The following is a 19,397-nucleotide window of genomic DNA, read 5'->3' as shown; positions in this document are numbered from 1 at the left end:
CTCGATGAGAGGAAAAGGAAACTGAGCTGTGTATCTCAGCATTGACGGCGGGGGGGACGATCTGACGCGCATGAATTTCAGATACTACGCTACGCTCCCGGTAAATCCCTTCTCCTTGCGCGCCTGATCCTCGACCGGATCCGGGATTCCCGATGCGGTAAGTGTGTTGGATGCGGCTAAGATTTGGTCCATTTCCAGCGCGTGCGAGTTACTGCGCCGCGATCGCCATGCATGGAAACGAATCCCTGCCCTGCCGCCGCGATCCATCTCGCTTTTACTCGCCTCCGCCGCGCCCAGCACTTCCAGCCAGCTAGCGTTTTAATCTGCTTGTGTTTCTCTACAATTAAACGCATACGATCCCCGCTCTCCCACGAGATTCGCCGCGGCACCCTGCAGCTAGCGTGCGGGGTTCTGCCGCAGCCTCCGCCCCAGCAGCATCTCCTCCCCCCAGTTCCGCAATCCCCTGCCTTGCCACTATCGTGGAACTAGGCGTCCCGGCTCACTTTGGTGAGTTCCCAAACCAAATGATGTGTAGTGTATGGTAGTATGGCTGGCTCAACGTGAGCATTGAGCACTGTCAAGAAAATTTATGCTTCGCTTTGTCAACCTTATGGAACTTTGTTCAGAAGATTCTGTGGATTTAAGACCGGTCGTTCTTTGCTTTTTTAAGATAGAAAGGTGTATTTAATTATACAACCACTGCGCCGGAGTTGACAGTTTTGCTTACTCTTCACTACTGAATCGTGCTTAGACAGAGTCGCGGAAAAAAAGAAAAAAGTTGACAATTTAGCAGGTAAATGTTTCGTCCTTTTGTTTAACTCAGCCCATCGCTTAACCACATCCGCTTTCTATCTGGTCCTGCTCATTTCCTTATCTCTTGCGTACAGTATTTATTTTTCCTTATCCCAGTGATCAGCATTATTCCGATGAATATGTATGCCAGCACAGCATTCAGAGGTTCCGTCTTCCGTGGAGAACTGCTCAGTGACAAAACGAGATAGGAACAGCTAGCAGCGGCAGCTCAGGGCCTTCCAGCAAACCGGACAAGGCAAAGCCGAGACGACAATCAAGCAGTGCCCACAGTACCTACCTGCTTGTGAGCTCCACTCAAGAAACCTTCGCATGTGTATTTCACTAAAGAAAAAGGAAACCGTGTTACCCAAGAGGTACTTACTGAGGTCGGCTGTTCAGAACATTACCACCAATCCAACATCAATCATGATCTTGCCAGTAATCGCCATGAGCCAACACTGATCCGTTTTTTAAAATGAATGAAAACCCCAAACATATTCATGTATTCCTCACTCGTATCCATCTGCTATCACATCTAAACACAGTTACAGACCGCAGGTTATTGCAGTATTACATGATTACTCAGTTCAAAACACAGGTCAAGTACAATAGCAAAAGAAGATCCAACTTAACGGTAATATGATGCTGGCAGTGGCGGTTGGCTAGTTCCGGGCGTGCCTCCTCCTGAATGATTTCCATGCTGATGCGGCATCTGCTGGGAAGCGTGCGGCGTTTGTGATGGAGCACCAGGAGGGGCGGCAGGTGTGGTGTTAGGGAAGCCCCTTGATGCTGCATACTGTGACGGAGCGGTGGATGGGGTATTAGGGAAGCCCCCTGAGGTTGCATACTGAGGCGGAGTGGCCGCTGAGGTATTAAGGAAGCTCCCTGATGCTACATACTGTGCCGGAGATGAGTACATCTGGCCTGGATATGTTCCTGGGGCTGGGGAATACCCTGAATTGCCAGGAGTCCAGTTCGGCACTTGTCCATTGGCACTGTGATTTTGAGGAGGGGCACCGGGTGGGGCATATGGCCCTGCTGCTTGAAGGTTACCTTGCCACCCAGGGGACGTGGCTTGTATACCAGGTGGTTGTGGCGCCCCTTGGATTACGCCAGCTGGAATTGTATAATCTCTGCTCTTGTCACCATGTGCCTGAAATATGAAGGGGCATAACTTCGTATGTCAAAAAAAACAATACAGGGTGTCCTGTTCCTGTACTATAACTGAGGGTTTTGTGAAAGGGGTATATGTATCATCTAGAAGGGTTTTATGAGCAAAGAATACTAAACAAAATGCACCTATTATACCTTCACATTCAGATCAGTATGACGGGAGTATGACAGGTGAAGCTTACAGTAGCCGCCATCGTAGATGCAATGCCCTTCCAATGCTTCCTTCGCTACAGCGGCAGTATTTACATCTAAAGTGTAAAGAAAGACTTAATCAGATTCAGATGAATAATTTCTATAGAAAAGCACATGGGAAAATGAAATAATCAGCTGCATGTTTAGTGAGAAAGTCAATGTTACTATAAGCAGATTAATCAAGGGCTCCAGGGTCCCAGGAGATGCCATTCCTAAATATGTGAAAGCCTCTTGTTTTTGTTATAACACAGGAAAATCACTTTCACATTGGGTTTTGGCAAAACATCATCTGATAAGGAAAATCTTTTCTTTTTAGGGAGATCCAAGCACTTCAGAGTTGGCAGATGGTAAACGATTACTGCAAAAAAGAAGTAAGATGTTCAAGGTATCAAGGGGCAATTTGCTATTTTTCTAGACAAGATTGACCCACTATATCAAAGCCTACTGATTTTTTTCCAACATGATAAAACCGAGCTTCAATACCAAAGCAACGAAATTACAGACTTCACATTTTCACAAGTTCAATGATTAACCTCCCATCACAAGCTTCCCACGCTCCTGCCTCTGATCACCAAGGGGTCAGCAGGCACTAACCCTTCTGAACACAACAAGCAAGATAGCAAAACAAACAAAGTCCGCCAGCAAACACCAACCCAACTACAGCTACTTAAACATCTTCCAGTAAAGCTTAGTGATTTAAAGCCTGGCATGATCAATTTGTAGACACATACCAGGGTACTGAATCAAAGCTTGTGTTCCCCCATTCTTCTCAAAAATAGCAATTTTCTGGACTGTACCAAATGATGAGAACACCTGTAGTTTCATTATCATAGTTAGCACTGATAAAAGAGACAACAACAAAATTTTAAGCATGTTTTAAAATTGTGTTTACAATCTGACTCACAGTATGAAGCACGTCTACAGAAACAGCATATTGCATATTCTCAATTGATGCAAGAAGAACATTGCCTTGAGCCTCCACTTTCCTTCCGTCAGATCCAACAGCAGGCTATGCCAGCACATCAAAAGAAAAAAACAGCAAGTTCATATAAAATAGCAAAAGAGACAAAATTGAAATACTAGAATGTTCATGGTTTTCTGAAAAAGTAAATACCTGCAATGTACCATCCATGGCAGAATAATTAATTGGAAGATATGGATTATTATAATCCCTGCAAGATAACAATAAAAGCAACTTTAAACAATTGAGTGAAACAAAAGCATGCCTCCAATAATATAGCTAGAGTTATTTTGCATACTTGGACGAATAAAAATGGTAAGGTTAGAAAAGGAGAAACATATGACAAGTTGCTATGTCCTAGCATGACAAGTACAAACATTTAGGTCTTTAAAAAAAAGTCCAAACAGGCAAGCAATGTTTCGGACAAATTATCTCAGGGTGTAGACAGATGAAAACCCAAGTGATAATACGGACATACAACAACCAATACAATTTCAACGAGAATCTCACCCTAATACAATCTAAGTCAGAAGAATGGGCATGAACTTCGGGAATTTAAGGGGCAATGTGACAAGTAGTTCTTTCGATACTGGACGAGAAAATTGCAGAAACAAGGAAATTCCTACTTCACGGCAAACAATTTAGAGTTCTGGTTTGTTTTGCACCATTGCAGTTTGAAGAGTACAAGAGTATTGATCATTAGTCAAACTGACACAATAGCTAAGTCATCAGGTTCTGTACATTAACAGTTAAAAGGAAACCAAGAACCTTGTCACTCTGCTTCTATGATTTAGTGATTTAGTTATCAACACACGTTACTTTTAGTGCAGAAGAAAAAAAAACTACTGTATTTCTAATGCAGGCGATTAGAACCTCACAAAGAAAACCTGGAAATTCAATATACTATTATACAGTTTCTAAACATGCTAAGATGGGTATCTTATAATCTCATGCAATTTCATGTCCATAACTTCTTGTGTTGCTTATGACTCATGTTATGGTACTTATATTTTTTTATGAGGGTTATGGTATTTATGTTGAGAACTGTCAGGCAAGAACATAAAGCAGTGAATGGTCAAATAACTTAAAGGGAACATGAGACAAAAGGATGAATCTTCCATCAGAAATAATAATAAATAAATAACTCCATGAAAACAAATTATGGGTATACCTGCTGCGGTTTGACTGAAACTTGATGTTTAAATCCTTATGTGCAGAAAAAGAAATCCGCAGGCAGCAGGATGTCACGTGCTCTGGAAGCAAGTAACTACGATAAAGATCCAAAAGAAAATTCAGCTTATAACAAGCATAAGAAAGTACAATAACAAAAAAGGATAACACAAGGAAAGACCACAGAATGACACCTTGGGATGCTCCTTCCATCTAAGGCTTCTCTAGCAGCTGAAGCAGTATCTGCATCAGTGTACTGGATCAATGCCTGACAGAGAGAATAAGATTAGGCTCATGATGTTCATTTCAAAATTACACATCTGAAGCATGTAACTTTACCCTGACCTGAAAACCTGCAGCCTTTTCAAAGGTGGCTATTTTATGAACATACCCAAAGGCCGAGAAAACCTGAAAGGAATACAAAAAAGGATCATACATAGGAGATAAAGGGGAGATTGTTTTAGGTGCATACCAATCTCATGGCACATGTAAAAAAAATCCTGCAGTTAAACACACAATGATAGATATTTGATAATAAAAATAAACACCATTTCCAAACAATGGATATAAACTCTTGAAGCTTATCCCTCACCCAAACAGAAAAAAGGGAAGGGTCAGCGAGAGAGAAGCAATGGATGAAATTCAACATACTGTTAAAATAAAAAGGCTGAAATGTATAATATCACCAAACAATGATCTAAAATAAGCACCATAGAGATACTAATGGTCTAAAGGTTTGGAATTTAACCTTTCATGAATAACTTGAATAAACAGGAGGTGCCCTACACCGGAGATAAGCGCGTTGATGGGGGATACTTAGAAAGTTGCATCCTCAAGATGAGACATAAGAGTTCATAAGAACTTTGAATGTACTAGTTAGAAGACAGAGGCGGCAAAACAAACATGGTATCTCTCCCATTGCAGGTGTTGATAACGACATTTTCTCCAGTTAACATGGGCCTGCTGATTCATGCAGAATATGTTACTACGAGATGAACATCTATGTAAAATCTTTGATTTACAAGGATCAGGTCAGGTAGACTCCCTTGGATTCCTTCAGTCAATGGCAATCAAGAAAGTAACAGGCGTACTTGAGGTTAACCATACTACTACAGCCATCTAAGTACTTCAAAAGAAAGGATTTTAGAACTCACCATATGGATCACATCAATGGTGACGTCACTAGCTTGAACACCCTCTATAGTAACAAGCAAGACATTTCCAGCAGTCTCTCCAGGACTCTTGTTGTTAATTATTTCTTGCCTGTTTGAATACTGAATGTAAACAGTCTTGCCTCGTATTTGTGCTGGTTCTGAAGATGATGCAAAGTAAGAAACCATCGAGATTGCCTGATTAACGTCAGTCTGCAAAGGAAATTAATTTCACATAAGTAACCCTGCTATGAGCATTTGAGTATATCCAAGTATATGTTACTACAAGTGATTTGACTTGGAGCAAGGGAGCTTTCGAGTTACGTCAAATCCACAGCCTCAACCAATGTTTGCAAGCCGGGCGACCAGCTGGTCGAGCTAGAGCAGCGACCAGCGCCCCCCAACTACTTCACCCACCACCGCCGCCGCCCACCCACACACAAATGATTGGACGAAAGGGAAAACACACTTTATACCAGTCATTAATATTCACTAAATCCTAGCAGAGCATCCTACCATAAACACACAAAAAAGAGTACCACATGTCCACATGTACCTCCAGTTTGAACAGTCAAATCACCAACCAGAAAATCCATCCAGCAACCGTAAGAAAAAAGGTTTAGGGTGTGTTTAGTTTGACTTTTGGATGCGGCTTTTGCCCCCTAAAAGCCAATCAAAGGGCTAGATCCAGGAAGCATCTTTTTCTAAAAGCCGACTTTCTCGTAGTGCAAATCTGAAAGCACCCATTGACCTGCTTTTAGTGGTTTTTCGGATAGAACTGTGAAAACATATATCGAAGAATTTTTAACGACTTTTAGTGGTTTCCACCAAACGGTTTTTAGCTTTTTAACAGGTTACAGCCTACAACAACTTTTTTCACAGCTCACAGCCCACAGCAACTTTTTTCACAGCCACAGCGCAACCAAACAGACCCTTAATCTTCCACAACTTTTGCTTATGAACAACCTATCAATCGATTCAAATCCTCTTCACCAATCTGACAGAACAAAAGACAAGCAGGCTGAAAGCGATGTACAATCCCTCAAATTCCCTAATCATATCTGGTTTACCCAACTCAACAGAACATAATTGTGCAGCTTTAAGAATCGATCGGTCCACTCAAACAGGTTTAATCAAGCGTAACCAAATCCAGAGCGCTGATAAAACACCAATATCATAGGTTAACCTAGCTAGATCCAGTGATTTGCCAACAATTAAACTGCTGATGAAATCAATTTCATGTACTAAGTACAAGACCATACAGAAAATCCGGCGGCGTGCCCCCCCCCCCCCCCCCCCGAATTCCCGACCGGATCGCGGATGATATCGATGGGTAGGGTCGAGAGGAAGGAAGGAGTGAGCCGCGGGTGAAGGACTTACGAACTCGACGAAGGCCTGGTTGCGGTTGGCGCCGACGCCGCTCTTTGTGTTGATGATGCGGCCGAAGGGCTTGCAGAGCTCAACGAGCTCCTCTTCCGCGCACTCCCACGGAAGGTTCCGCAGGTGCAGCACCTTGGACGGCGTCTGCGTGTAGCGGAACTGCTGCCCCCCACCGCCGCCCGACGACATCTCGCCTGCTTCGCGGAGGGGAGGTGGAGGGGGCGGAGATGCAGAAGCTAGGGTTTCGTGCTGCGGCGGAGCCACGAAAGTGTATTGGAGGAGGTAGCGGTTCTGGGCCTTCTGGCGTTCGTTCTGGCTGGGTGTGCGATTCAGGGATTGAGATGCTTTTCGCTAGCAATCTCGAAAACAATAGTCTCACACAGCCCCACCCCCACCACCCCACACACGAGACTTTTGCCATTATCAAACGACACGGACGTGGCTTCGACGAAATAGAGGCTAACAAGAGGATTTTCGATTATATAAAAAACCAGAGGAAATACTTTACTTTAAAATAGACATGACGAATCCATTGCCAGGTAAGGACGACGATTATTACATTGATACTGACACCGTCACACATCTGTTACCCGCTATCGTTACAAGTTCACCACCGAACCCTAGCCGCCAAGGACCCTAGCTGTTCTTCAGTTTCCCTAGTACGCCACTACCTTTCCTTTAGCTCCCTTCCTCAACCGAACCCTAGCCGCCGCAACCTAACCCTAGCCGCCGCACCCATGGATCGAATTGCTCCTGTCGTCGCTGTGGCAGATGTTGTTGATGCTGCTCGTGTTGCGGCTGTTGCAGCTGCGGAGGCTAGATGTGCGGCGTTGGTGGCTGAGGAGGCACGAGCGACGGTGCAATCTGCCAATAATGTCGTCGATAAGGTTAAACTTGTCGTCCAAGCTGTGAAGTATTGAAGCCTTGTTGAAGATAACTCCAAGGTCACTGATTTTGTTTCTCTCTTCGTTTGCCGCATTTGGAATAGGGTTTAGGGCTGCTGTTCATTCGAATTAGGGTTAGTTCTTCACAAACATGGTAACTTAGTCGTCCACCTGATCACCAAATAGTTTTATTTGTACAGGAACATGTTGATTTGAAGTATTACGTTAGCATCAAGAACTCACTGTGATATGCCATTCAAGAGATGAGGAGGCAATCTTCACTGTTACATAACATGAATAGGATGTGTTGTAGTATCCCAGAAGTTGAAGGGGGTAAGGTTGGAAAGCTTGTTGCCCATTTGAAGGATGTTTGCAAGAACCTCGAGAAGACTTGTATTGTCTATGAAGAAGTGAAAGGGAATTAGGCTTACACCTTTTTCCTAATTGATTTTGGTGATTGAAATGCCCAACACAAATAATTGGACTAACTAGTTTGCTCTAGTCTATAAGTTCTACAGGTGCCAAAGGTTCACAATAAGCCAATAAAAAGACCAAGAAAGGGGTAAAACAAAGAGAGCAAAAGACATCCCAAAAGGCACCCTGGTCTGGCGCACCGGACTGTCCGGTGTGCCACCGGACTGTGTCTGGAGCACCAGGACACTCGACGCTGAACTCGCTACCTTCGAGAAAATCAGAGGGCGCTCCGCTATAATTCACTTGACTGTCCGGTGTGCCAGCGGAGCAACGGCTACTTCGCGCGCAATGGTCGACTGCAACCGCATTCAATGCGCTACAGTGCGCGCCAGAGTCAGAGCACGCGCAGTTGGCGCACCGGACAGTCTACATGACCTGTCCGATGCACCATCGGACAGCCTAGAGGCCCCACAAATCAGAGCTCCAACGGTCGAACCCCAACGGTCTACTGACGTGGCTAGCGCACCGGACAGTGTCGGGTGCGCCATGCGACAGCAGCCTTCCAACGGCCATTTTTGGTGGTTGGGGCTATAAATACCCCAACCACCCCACATTCAATGCCATCCAAGTTTCTACACTTCTACACCTTACAATAGCTATAGCATTCAATACAAGACACACCAAAGAGATCAAATCCTCTCCCAACTCCACATAAAGCTTTAGTGATTAGAGAGAGATTTATTGTGTTCATTTGAGCTCTTGCGCTTGGATTGCTTCTTTTCTTTCTCATTCTTCTTGTGATCAAACTCAATTGTAACCAAGGCAAGAGACACCAATTGTGTGGTGGTCCTTGCGGGAACTTTATGTTCCGTTTGATTGAGAAGAGAAGCTCACTCGGTCTAAGTGACTGTTGAGAGAGGGAAAGGGTTGAAAGAGACCCGGTCTTTGTGACCACCTCGACGGGGAGTAGGTTTGCAAGAACCGAACCTCGGTAAAATAAATCATCGTGTCTCGCTCTTTATTTGCTCACGATTTGTTTTGCGCCCTCTCTCTCTCGGACTCGTTTATATTTCTAACGCTAACCCGGCTTGTAGTTGTGCTTAAGTTTATAAATTTCAGATTCGCCCTATTCACCCCCCCCCCCTCTAGGCGACTTTTAATTGGTATCAGAGCCTGGTGCTTCATTAGAGCCTAACCACTCGAAGTGATGTCGGGAGCATCCACCAAGAGGGAGTTCGGGACCGGTGAGAAGCCCGCCACAAGCCATGGGAAGGCTCCATCCGAGGAGTCCGCCAACAAAGTGAAGGGATCCCCTTCACACAACAAGACGCGTCAGAGCGGTGACAAGAAGAAGAAGATGAGGAAGGTGGTCTACTACGAGACCGATTCTTCGTCACCATCCACCTCCGGCTCCGAGACTCCGTCTGTAACTTCTAAGCGCCATGAGCGCAAGAAGTTTAGTAAGATTCCCCTACGCTACCCTCGCATTTCTAAGTGTACTCCATTACTTTCTGTCCCATTAGGCAAACCACATATGTTTGATGGTGAGGATTATAATATGTGGAGTGATAAAATGAGGCATCATCTAACCTCACTCCACACTAGCATTTGGGATGTTGTTGAGATTGGAGTATAGGTACCATCACCGGGTGATGAAGACTATGATTCGGACGAGGTCGCCCAAATCCGGCACTTCAACTCTCAAGCCACCACTATACTTATCGCCTCTCTAAGTCGAGAGGAGTATAACAAGGTGCAAGAGTTGAAAAGTGCCAAAGAAATCTGGGACGTACTCAAGACCGCACACGAAGGAGATGAGGTGACCAAAATCACCAAGCGGGAGACGATCGAGGGGGAGCTCGATCGCTTCCGGCTTCGCCAAGGGGAGGAACCACAAGACATGTACAACCGCTTGAAGACCTTGGTGAACCAAGTGCGCAACCTCGGGAGCACCAAATGGGATGACCATGAGATGGTCAAGGTTATTCTAAGATCCCTTGTTTTTCTTAATCCTACGCAAGTTCAATTAATTCGAGGTAATCCTAGATATACACTAATGTCTCCCAAGGAAGTAATAGGGAATTTTGTGAGCTTTGAGTTGATGATCAAAGGCTCAAAGAAAATCATCGAGCTAGATGGCCCCTCCGCGCCCGAAGCACAACCGGTTGCATTCAAGGCAACGGAGGAGAAAAAGGAGGAGTCTACATCAAGTAGACAACCCATCGACGCCTCTAAGCTCGACAATGAGGAGATGGCGCTCATCATCAAGAGTTTCCGCCAAATCCTCAAGTAAAGGAGGGGGAAGGATTACAAACCCCGCTCCAAGAAAGTATGCTACAAATGTGGTAAGCCCGGTCATTTTATTGCAAAATGTCCACTATCTAGTGATAGTGACAGGGGCGACGACAAGAAGGGCAAGAGGAGAGAAAAGAAGAGGAACCACAAGAAGAGGGGCGGTGATGCCCATGTGTGCCGCGAGTGGGACTCCAACGAGAGCTCCTCCGACTCCTCCTCCGACGAGGACGCCGCCAACATCGCCGTCACCAAGGGACTCCTCTTCCCCAACGTCGGCCACAAGTGCCTCATGTCAAAGGACGGCAAAAGGAAGAAGGTAAAATCAAGATCCTCCACTAAATATGCTTCCTCTAGTGATGAAGATAATTATAGTGAAAATGAGGAGGATAACTTGCGCACCCTTTTTGCCAACCTAAGCATGCAACAAAAGGAAAAATTAAATGAATTAATTAGTGCTATTCATGAGAAGGATGAACTCTTGGACACCCAAGAGGACTTCCTAATTAAGGAAAATAAGAAGCATGTTAAGGTTAAAAATGCTTACGCTCTAGAAGTAGAAAAATGTGAAAAACTATCTAGTGAGCTAAGCACTTGCCATGATACTATTGTCAACCTTAGAAATGAGAATGCTAGTTTAATTGCTAAGGTTGATTCAAATGTATGTGATAATTCAATTTCCAATCTTAGAGATGATAATGCTAATTTGCTTGCTAGGATTGAAAAATTGAATGATTCTCTTGCTAGCCTTAGAAATGAAAATGAAAATTTGATTGCTAAGGCTAAAAATTTAGATGTTTGCAATGTTACAATTTCCGATCTTAGAGATAACAATGATATTTTATGTGCTAAGATTGTTGAACTTAATTCTTGCAAACACTCTACATCTACCATTGATCATGTCACTATTTGCACTAGATGTAGAGATATTAACATTGATGCTATTCATGATCATATGGCTTTAATTAAACAACAAAATGATCATATAGCAAAATTAGATGCTAAAATTGCCGAGCATGACTTAGAAAATGAAAAATTTAAATTTGCTAGAAGCATGCTCTATAATGGGAGACGCCCTAGCATCAAGGATGACATTGGCTTCCAAAAGGGGGACAATGTCAAACTTAATGCCCCTCCTAAAAGATTATCTAATTTTGTTAAGGGCAAGGCTCCCATGCCTCAGGATAATGAGGGTTACATTTTGTACCCTGCCGGTTATTGATAGTCGCCTAGAGGGGGGGTGAATAGGGCGAAACTGAAATTTACAAATATAAACACAACTACAAGTCGGGTTAGCGTTAGAAATATAAACGAGTCCGCAGGAGAGGGTGAAAAAACAAATCGCAAGCAAATGAAGAGTGTGACACGCGGATTTGTTTTACCGAGGTTCGGTTCTCGCAAACCTACTCCCCGTTGAGGAGGCCACAAAGGCCGGGTCTCTTTCAACCCTTCCCTCTCTCAAACGGTCCTTCCGACCGAGTGAGCTTCTCTTCTCAAATCAAAGCCGGGAACAAAACTTCCCCGCAAGAGCCACCACACAATTGGTGCCTCTTGCCTTGATTACAATGGAGTGTTGATCACAAGAGCAAGTGAGAAAGAAAAGAAGCAATCCAAGCGCAAGAGCTCAAAAGAACACAGCAAATCTCTCTCGCTAATCACTAAAGCCTTTTGTGGAATTGGAGAGGATTTGATCTCTTTGGTGTGTCTAGAATTGAATGCCTAGCTCTTGTAAGTGGTTAAGAAGTGGAAAACTTGGATGCAATGAATGGTGGGGTGGTTGGGGGTATTTATAGCCCCAACCACCAAACTTGACCGTTGGTGGAGGCTGTCTGTTCGATGGTGCACCGGACATGTCTGGTGCCCCAGCCACGTCACCAGTGCCGTTGGAATCTGACCGTTGGAGTTCTGACTTCTGGGCCCGCCTCGATGTCCGGTGGCGCACCGGACATGACTGTTCAGTGTCCGGTGCGCCGGTATGGGCGCGCCTGCCTTCTGCGCGCGCTGCGCGCGCATTTATTGCGTTGCAGGTAGCCGTTGGCGCGAAGTAGCCGTTGCTCCGAGGATGCACCGGACAGTCCGGTGCACACCGGACATGTCCGGTGAATTATAGCGGAGCAGCCTTCGTGAGATCCCGAGGCGGGCGAGTTTCTGAGCCGCGTCCCATTGGAGCACCGGACACTGTCCGGTGTACACCGGACAGTCCGGTGAATTATAGCGCGCCGGCTCTGAGAATTTCCCGAGGCTGAAGAGTTCTGGGTGAAGTTCCCTGGTGCACCGGACACTGTCCGGTGCGCCACCGGACAGTCCGGTGTGCCAGACCAGGGAGCCTTTCGGGATGCCTTTTGCTCTCTATTTTGAACCCAACATTGGTCTTTTTAATTGGCTTGTTGTGAACCTTTGACACCTGTATAACTTATACACTAGAGCAAACTAGTTAGTCCAATTGTTTGTGTTGGGTAATTCAACCACCAAAATTATTTAGGAACTAGGTGTAAGCCTAATTCCCTTTCAATCTCCCCCTTTTTGGTGATTGATGCCAACACAAACCAAAGCAAATATAGGAGTGCATAATTGAACTAGTTTGCATAATGTAAGTGCAAAGGTTGCTTGGAATTGAGCCAATATTAATACTTACAAGATATGCATGGATCGTTTCTTTCTTTTTAACATTTTGGACCACGCTTGCACCACATGTTTTGTTTTTGCAAACTCTTTTGTAAATTCTTTTCAAAGTTCTTTTGCAAATAGTCAAAGGTAAATGAATAAGATTTGCAAAGCATTTTCAAGATTTGAAATTTTCTCCACCTGTTTCAAATGCTTTTCCTTTGACTAAACAAAACTCCCCCTAAATGAGATCCTCCTTTTAGTGTTCAAGAGGGTTTTGATATATCATTTTTGAAATACTACTTTCTCCCCCTTTTGAACACAATAGGATACTAGTTGAAAATACTCTTTGAAAAACTAAGTTTTTGAAATTGGTGGTGGTGCGGTCCTTTTGCTTTGGGCTCATACTTTCTCCCCCTTTGGCATGAATCGCCAAAAACGGAATCATTAGAGCCCTCTTGTACTTTCTTCCCCTTTGGTCATAAATAAATGAGTTAAGATTATACCAAAGACGAAGTCCTTTTGCTTGGTGCTCATGCTTTCTCCCCTAAGAATGGAGAGTTGCTTGGAGTGACGACGAAGGATGAGTTACGGAGTGGAAGCCTTTGTCTTCGCCGAAGACTCCGATTCCCTTTCAATACACTTATGACTTGGTTTGAAATAGACTTGAAAAACACATTAGTCATAGCATATAAAAGAGATATGATCAAAGGTATTTAAATGAGCTATGTGTGCAATCTTAGCAAAAGAAATTGCGCGAATCAAGAATATTGATCTCATGCCTAAGTTTGTTAAAAGATTGTTCATCGAGAGGCTTGGTAAAGATATCGGCTAATTGATCTTTAGTGTTAATGTAAGAAATCTCGATATCTCCCTTTTGTTGGTGATCCCTAAGAAAATGATACCGAATGGCTATGTGTTTACTGCGGCTATGTTCGACGGGATTATCCGCCATCTTGATTGCACTCTCATTATCACATAGCAAAGGGACTTTGGTTAATTTGTAACCGTAGTCCCGCAGGGTTTGCCTCATCCAAAGCAATTGCGCGCAACAATGGCCTGCGGCAATGTACTCAGCTTCGGCGGTAGAAAGAGCGACCGAATTTTGCTTCTTTGAAGCCCAAGACACCAAGGATCTTCCCAAGAACTGGCACGTCCCCGATGTGCTCTTCCTATTGATTTTGCACCCCGCCCAATCAGCATCCGAATATCCAATCAAATCAAATGTGGATCCCCTAGGATACCAAAGCCCAAACTTAGGAGTATAAGCCAAATATCTCAAGATTCGTTTTACGGCCGTAAGGTGAGCTTCCTTAGGGTCGGCTTGGAATCTTGCACACATGCATATGGAAATCATAATGTTCGGTCGAGATGCACATAAATATAGCAAAGAACCTATCATCGACCGGTATACCTTTTGATCCACGGACTTACCTCCCGTGTCGAGGTCGAGATGCCCATCGGTTCCCATGGGTGTCCTGATGGGCTTGGCATCCTTCATCCCAAACTTGTTTAGAATGTCTTGAGTGTACTTCGTTTGGCTAATGAAGGTGCCCTCTTGGAGTTGCTTCACTTGAAATCCTAAGAAATACTTCAACTCCCCCATCATAGACATCTCGAATTTCTATGTCATAATCCTACTAAACTCTTCACATGTAGACTTGTTAGTAGACCCAAATATAATATCATCAACATAAATTTGGCATATAAACAAATCATTCTCAAGTGTTTTGGTAAAGAGCGTAGGATCGGCCTTTCCGACTTTGAAGCCATTAGCAATAAGAAAATCTCTAAGGCATTCATACCATGCTCTTGGGGCTTGCTTGAGCCCATAAAGCGCCTTAGAGAGCTTATAGACATGGTTAGGATACTCACTGTCTTCAAAGCCGGGAGGTTGCTCAACATAGACCTCTTCCTTGATTGGTCCATTGAGGAAGGCACTTTTCACGTCCATTTGATAAAGCTTAAAGCCATGGTAAGTAGCATAGGCCAATAATATACGAATTGACTCAAGCCTAGCTACGGGTGCATAGGTTTCACCGAAATCCAAACCTTCGACTTGGGAGTATCCTTTGGCCACAAGTCGAGCTTTGTTTCTTGTCACCACACCATGCTCGTCTTGCTTGTTGCGGAAGACCCATTTGGTTCCTACAACATTTTGGTTAGGACGTGGAACTAAATGCCATACCTCATTCCTAGTGAAGTTGTTGAGCTCCTCTTGCATCGCCACCACCCAATCCGAATCTTGAAGTGCTTCCTCTACCCTGTGTGGCTCAATAGAGGAAACGAACGAGTAATGCTCACAAAAATGTTCAACACGAGATCTAGTAGTTACCCCCTTATGAATGTCGCCGAGGATGGTGTCGACGGGGTGATCTCGTTGGATTGCTTGGTGGACTCTTGGGTGTGGCGGCCTTGGTTCTTCATCCTCCTTATCTTCCTCATTTGTATCTCCCCCTTGATCTATGCCATCATCTTGAGGTGGCTCATTTGCTTGATCTTCTACCTCATCAACTTGAGCTTCATCCTCATTTTGAGTCGGTGGAGATGCTTGCATGGAGGAGGATGGTTGATCTTGTGCTCTTGGAGGCTCTTCGGATTCCTTGGGACACACATCCCCAATGGACATGTTCCTTAGCGCTATACACGGAGCCTCTTCATCACCTATCTCATCAAGATCAACTTGCTCTACTTGAGAGCCGTTAGTCTCATCAAACACAACGTCACAAGAAACTTCAACTTGTCCGGAGGACTTGTTAAAGACTATGTATGCCCTTGTGTTTGAGTCATATCCTAGTAAAAAGCCTTCTACAGTCTTAGGAGCAAATTTAGATTTTCTACCTCTTTTAACAAGAATAAAGCATTTGCTACCAAAGACTCTAAAATATGAAATGTTGGGCTTTTTACCGGTTAGGAGTTCATATGATGTCTTCTTGAGGATTCGGTGTAGATATAACTGGTTGATGGCGTAGCAAGCGGTGTTGACCGCCTCGGCCCAAAACCGATCCGAAGTCTTGTACTCATCAAGCATGGTCCTTGCCATGTCCAATAGAGTTCGATTCTTCCTCTCCACTACACCATTTTGTTGTGGTGTGTAGGGAGAAGAGAACTCATGCTTGATGCCCTCCTCCTCAAGGAAGCCTTCAATTTGAGAGTTCTTGAACTCCGTCCCGTTGTCGCTTCTTATTTTCTTGATCCTTAAGCCGAACTCATTTTGAGCCCGTCTCAAGAATCCCTTTAAGGTCCCTTGGGTTTGAGATTTTTCCTGCAAGAAGAATACCCAAGTGAAGCGAGAATAATCATCCACTATTACAAGACAATACTTACTTCCGCCGATGCTAATGTAAGCAATCGGGCCGAATAGATCCATGTGAAGTAGCTCAAGCGGCCGGTCGGTTGTCATGATGTTCTTGTGTGGATGATGGGCTCCAACTTGCTTTCCTGCCTGGCATGCACTACAAACCCTGTCTTTCTCAAAATGAACATTTGTTAGTCCTAAAATGTGTTCTCCCTTTAGAAGCTTGTGAAGATTCTTCATCCCAACATGTGCTAGTCGGCGATGCCAGAGCCAGCCCATGTTAGTCTTAGCAATTAAGCAAGTGTCGAGTTCAGCTCTATCAAAATCTACCAAGTATAGCTGACCCTCTAACACTCCCTTAAATGCTATTGAATCATCACTTCTTCTAAAGACAGTGACACCTATATCAGTGAAAAGACAGTTGTAGCCCATTTTGCATAATTGAGGTACAAAAAGCAAATTGTAATCTAATGAATCTACTAGAAAAACATTGGAAATAGAATGGTCAGGAGATATAGCTATTTTACCAAGACCTTTGGCCAAACCTTGATTTCCATCCCCGAATGTGATAGCTCGTTGGGGATCTTGGTTTTTCTCGTAGGAGGAGAACATCTTCTTCTCCCCTGTCATGTGGTTTGTGCACCCGCTGTCGAGTATCCAACTTGAGCCCCCGGATGCATAAACCTACAAAACAATTTTAGTTCTTGACTTTAGGTACCCAAATGGTTTTGGGTCCTTTGGCATTAGAAACAAGAACTTTGGGTACCCAAACACAAGTCTTTGACCCCTTGTGCTTGCCCCTAACATATTTGGCAACTACTTTGCCGGATTTGTTAGTCAACACATAAGATGCATCAAAAGTTTTAAATGAAAGATTATGTTCATTTGATGCATTAGGAGTGTTCTTCTTAGGCAACTTAGCACGGGTTGGTTGCCTAGAGCTAGATGTCTCACCCTTATACATAAAAGCATGATTTGGGCCAGAGTGAGACTTCCTAGAGTGAATTATCCTAATCTTGCTCTCAGGATAACCAGCAGGGTACAAAATGTAACCCTCGTTATCCTGAGGCATGGGAGCCTTGCCCTTTACAAAATTAGACAATCTTTTAGGAGGGGCACTAAGTTTGACATTGTCTCCCCTTTGGAAGCCAATGTCATCCTTGATGCCAGGGCGTCTCCCATTATAGAGCATACTTCTAGCAAATTTGAATTTTTCATTTTCTAAGTTATGCTCGGCAATTTTAGCATCTAATTTTGCTATATGATCATTTTGTTGTTTAATTAAAGCTATGTGATCATGTATAGCATCAATGTTAACATCTCTACATCTAGTACAGATAGAAGTGTGCTCAACGGTAGATGTAGAGGGTTTGCAAGATTTTAGTTCTACAACCTTAGCATGCAATATTTCATTCTTACCTCTAAGGTCGAAAATAGTAGCATTGCAAACATCAAAATCTTTAGCCTTAGCAAGCAGTTTTTCATTTTCATTTCTAAGGCTAGCAAGGGATAAATTTAATTCTTCAATCTTAGCAAGTAAATCATCATTATCATTTCTAAGATTGGGAATTGAAACATTACAAGAAATAGAATCAACCTTAGCTAGTAAATTAGCATTTTCATTTCTAAGGTTGTCTATAGTCTCATGGCAAGTGCTTAGCTCACTAGACAATTTTTCACATTTTTCTACTTCTAGAGCATAAGCATTTTTAATCTTAACATGCTTCTTATTTTCTTTAATAAGGAAGTCCTCTTGGGTGTCCAAGAGATCATCCTTTTCATGGATGGCACTAATCAATTCATTAAGTTTTTCTTTTTGTTGCATGTTGAGGTTGGCAAAAAGAGTACGCAAATTATCTACCTCATCACTAGCATTATCATCACTAGAGGATTCATATTTAGTGGAGGATTTAGATTTAACCTTCTTTTTGCCGTCCCTTGCCATGAGGCACTTGTGGCCGACGTTGGGGAAGAGAAGCCCTTTGGTGACGGCGATGTTGGCGGCGTCCTCGTCGTCGGAGGAGTCGCTTGAGCTTTCGTCGGAGTCCCACTCCCGACAAACATGGGCATCACCGCCCTTCTTCTTGTAGTACCTTTTCTTCTCCTTTCTTCTCCCCTTCTTGTCGTCGCCCCTGTCACTGTCACTTGATAATGGACATTTAGCTATAAAGTGACCGGGCTTACCACACTTGTAGCAAACCTTCTTAGAGCGGGACTTGTAATCTTTCCCTCTCCTTTGTTTGAGGATTTGGCGGAAGCTCTTGATGACGAGCGCCATTTCCTCATTGTCGAGCTTGGAGGCGTCGATTGGTTGTCGACTTGGTGTAGACTCCTCCTTTTCCTCCGTCGCCTTGAATGCGACGGGTTGAGCTTCGGATGTGGAGGGATCATCAAGCTCGTTGATCTTCCTCGAGCCTTCGATCATGCACTCAAAACTTACAAAATTCCCGATTACTTCCTCGGGGGTCATTAGTGTGTATCTTGGGTTGCCACGGATTAATTGAACTTGAGTAGGGTTAAGGAAAATAAGAGATCTTAGAATAACCTTAACCACCTCGTGGTCATCCCACTTTTTGCTCCCGAGGTTGCGCACTTGATTCACCAAGGTCTTGAGCCGTTTGTACATGTTTTGTGGCTCCTCCCCTTTGCGAAGCCGGAACCGACCGAGCTCCCCCTCGATCGTTTCCCGCTTGGTGATCTTTGTGAGCTCATCTCCCTCGTGCGCGGTTTTGAGCACATCCCAAACCTCCTTGGCACTCTTCAACCCTTGAACTTTGTTATACTCCTCTCTACTTAAAGAGGCGAGGAGTATTGTTGTTGCTTGAGAGTTGAAGTGCTCGATTTGGGCCACCTCATCCTCATCATAGTCTTCATCCCCTACGGATGGTACCTGTGCACCAAACTCAACAACATCCCATATACTTTTGTGGAGTGAGGTTAGATGAAATCGCATTAAATCACTCCACCTAGCATAATCTTCACCATCAAAAGTTGGTGGTTTGCCTAATGGGACGGAAAGTAAAGGTGTATGTTTAGAAATGCGAGGGTAGCGTAGGGGAATCTTACTATACTTCTTGCGCTCTTGG

General features: G+C 44.1%; 1 protein-coding gene across 4 annotated transcripts; it reads right to left on the bottom strand.

Annotated features, from left to right (window-relative positions):
• Window positions 1-1,212: 1,212 nt before the first annotated feature.
• On the bottom strand, window positions 1,213-7,268 carry LOC100275742 (uncharacterized). 4 transcript variants are annotated; one of them, XR_002267495.3, is made up of 10 exons: window positions 6,820-7,268; window positions 5,443-5,652; window positions 4,634-4,696; window positions 4,483-4,556; window positions 4,290-4,385; window positions 3,272-3,329; window positions 3,062-3,166; window positions 2,889-2,970; window positions 2,101-2,515; window positions 1,213-1,945 (listed from the first exon to the last, which is right to left on the bottom strand). XR_002267495.3 is itself a non-coding variant. In NM_001349523.1 (10 exons), exons 1-10 carry the CDS (start codon window positions 7,006-7,008, stop codon window positions 1,421-1,423), a joined length of 1,515 nt encoding a protein of 504 aa, NP_001336452.1. In that variant the 5' UTR covers window positions 7,009-7,077; the 3' UTR covers window positions 1,268-1,420. The 4 variants fall into 4 exon arrangements, 2 of the variants coding, with proteins under 2 accessions (NP_001336452.1, NP_001335847.1); XR_004856428.1 differs by having other exon boundaries at window positions 2,148-2,515; NM_001349523.1 differs by having other exon boundaries at window positions 1,268-1,945; window positions 2,101-2,213; window positions 6,820-7,077.
• Between the last annotated feature and the right edge of the window lie 12,129 nt (window positions 7,269-19,397).

This window comes from Zea mays, chromosome 1, assembly GCF_902167145.1.
Source record: "Zea mays cultivar B73 chromosome 1, Zm-B73-REFERENCE-NAM-5.0, whole genome shotgun sequence".
NCBI classification, from domain to species: domain Eukaryota; kingdom Viridiplantae; phylum Streptophyta; class Magnoliopsida; order Poales; family Poaceae; genus Zea; species Zea mays.
This window is presented reverse-complemented; position numbering and strand designations above follow the sequence as displayed.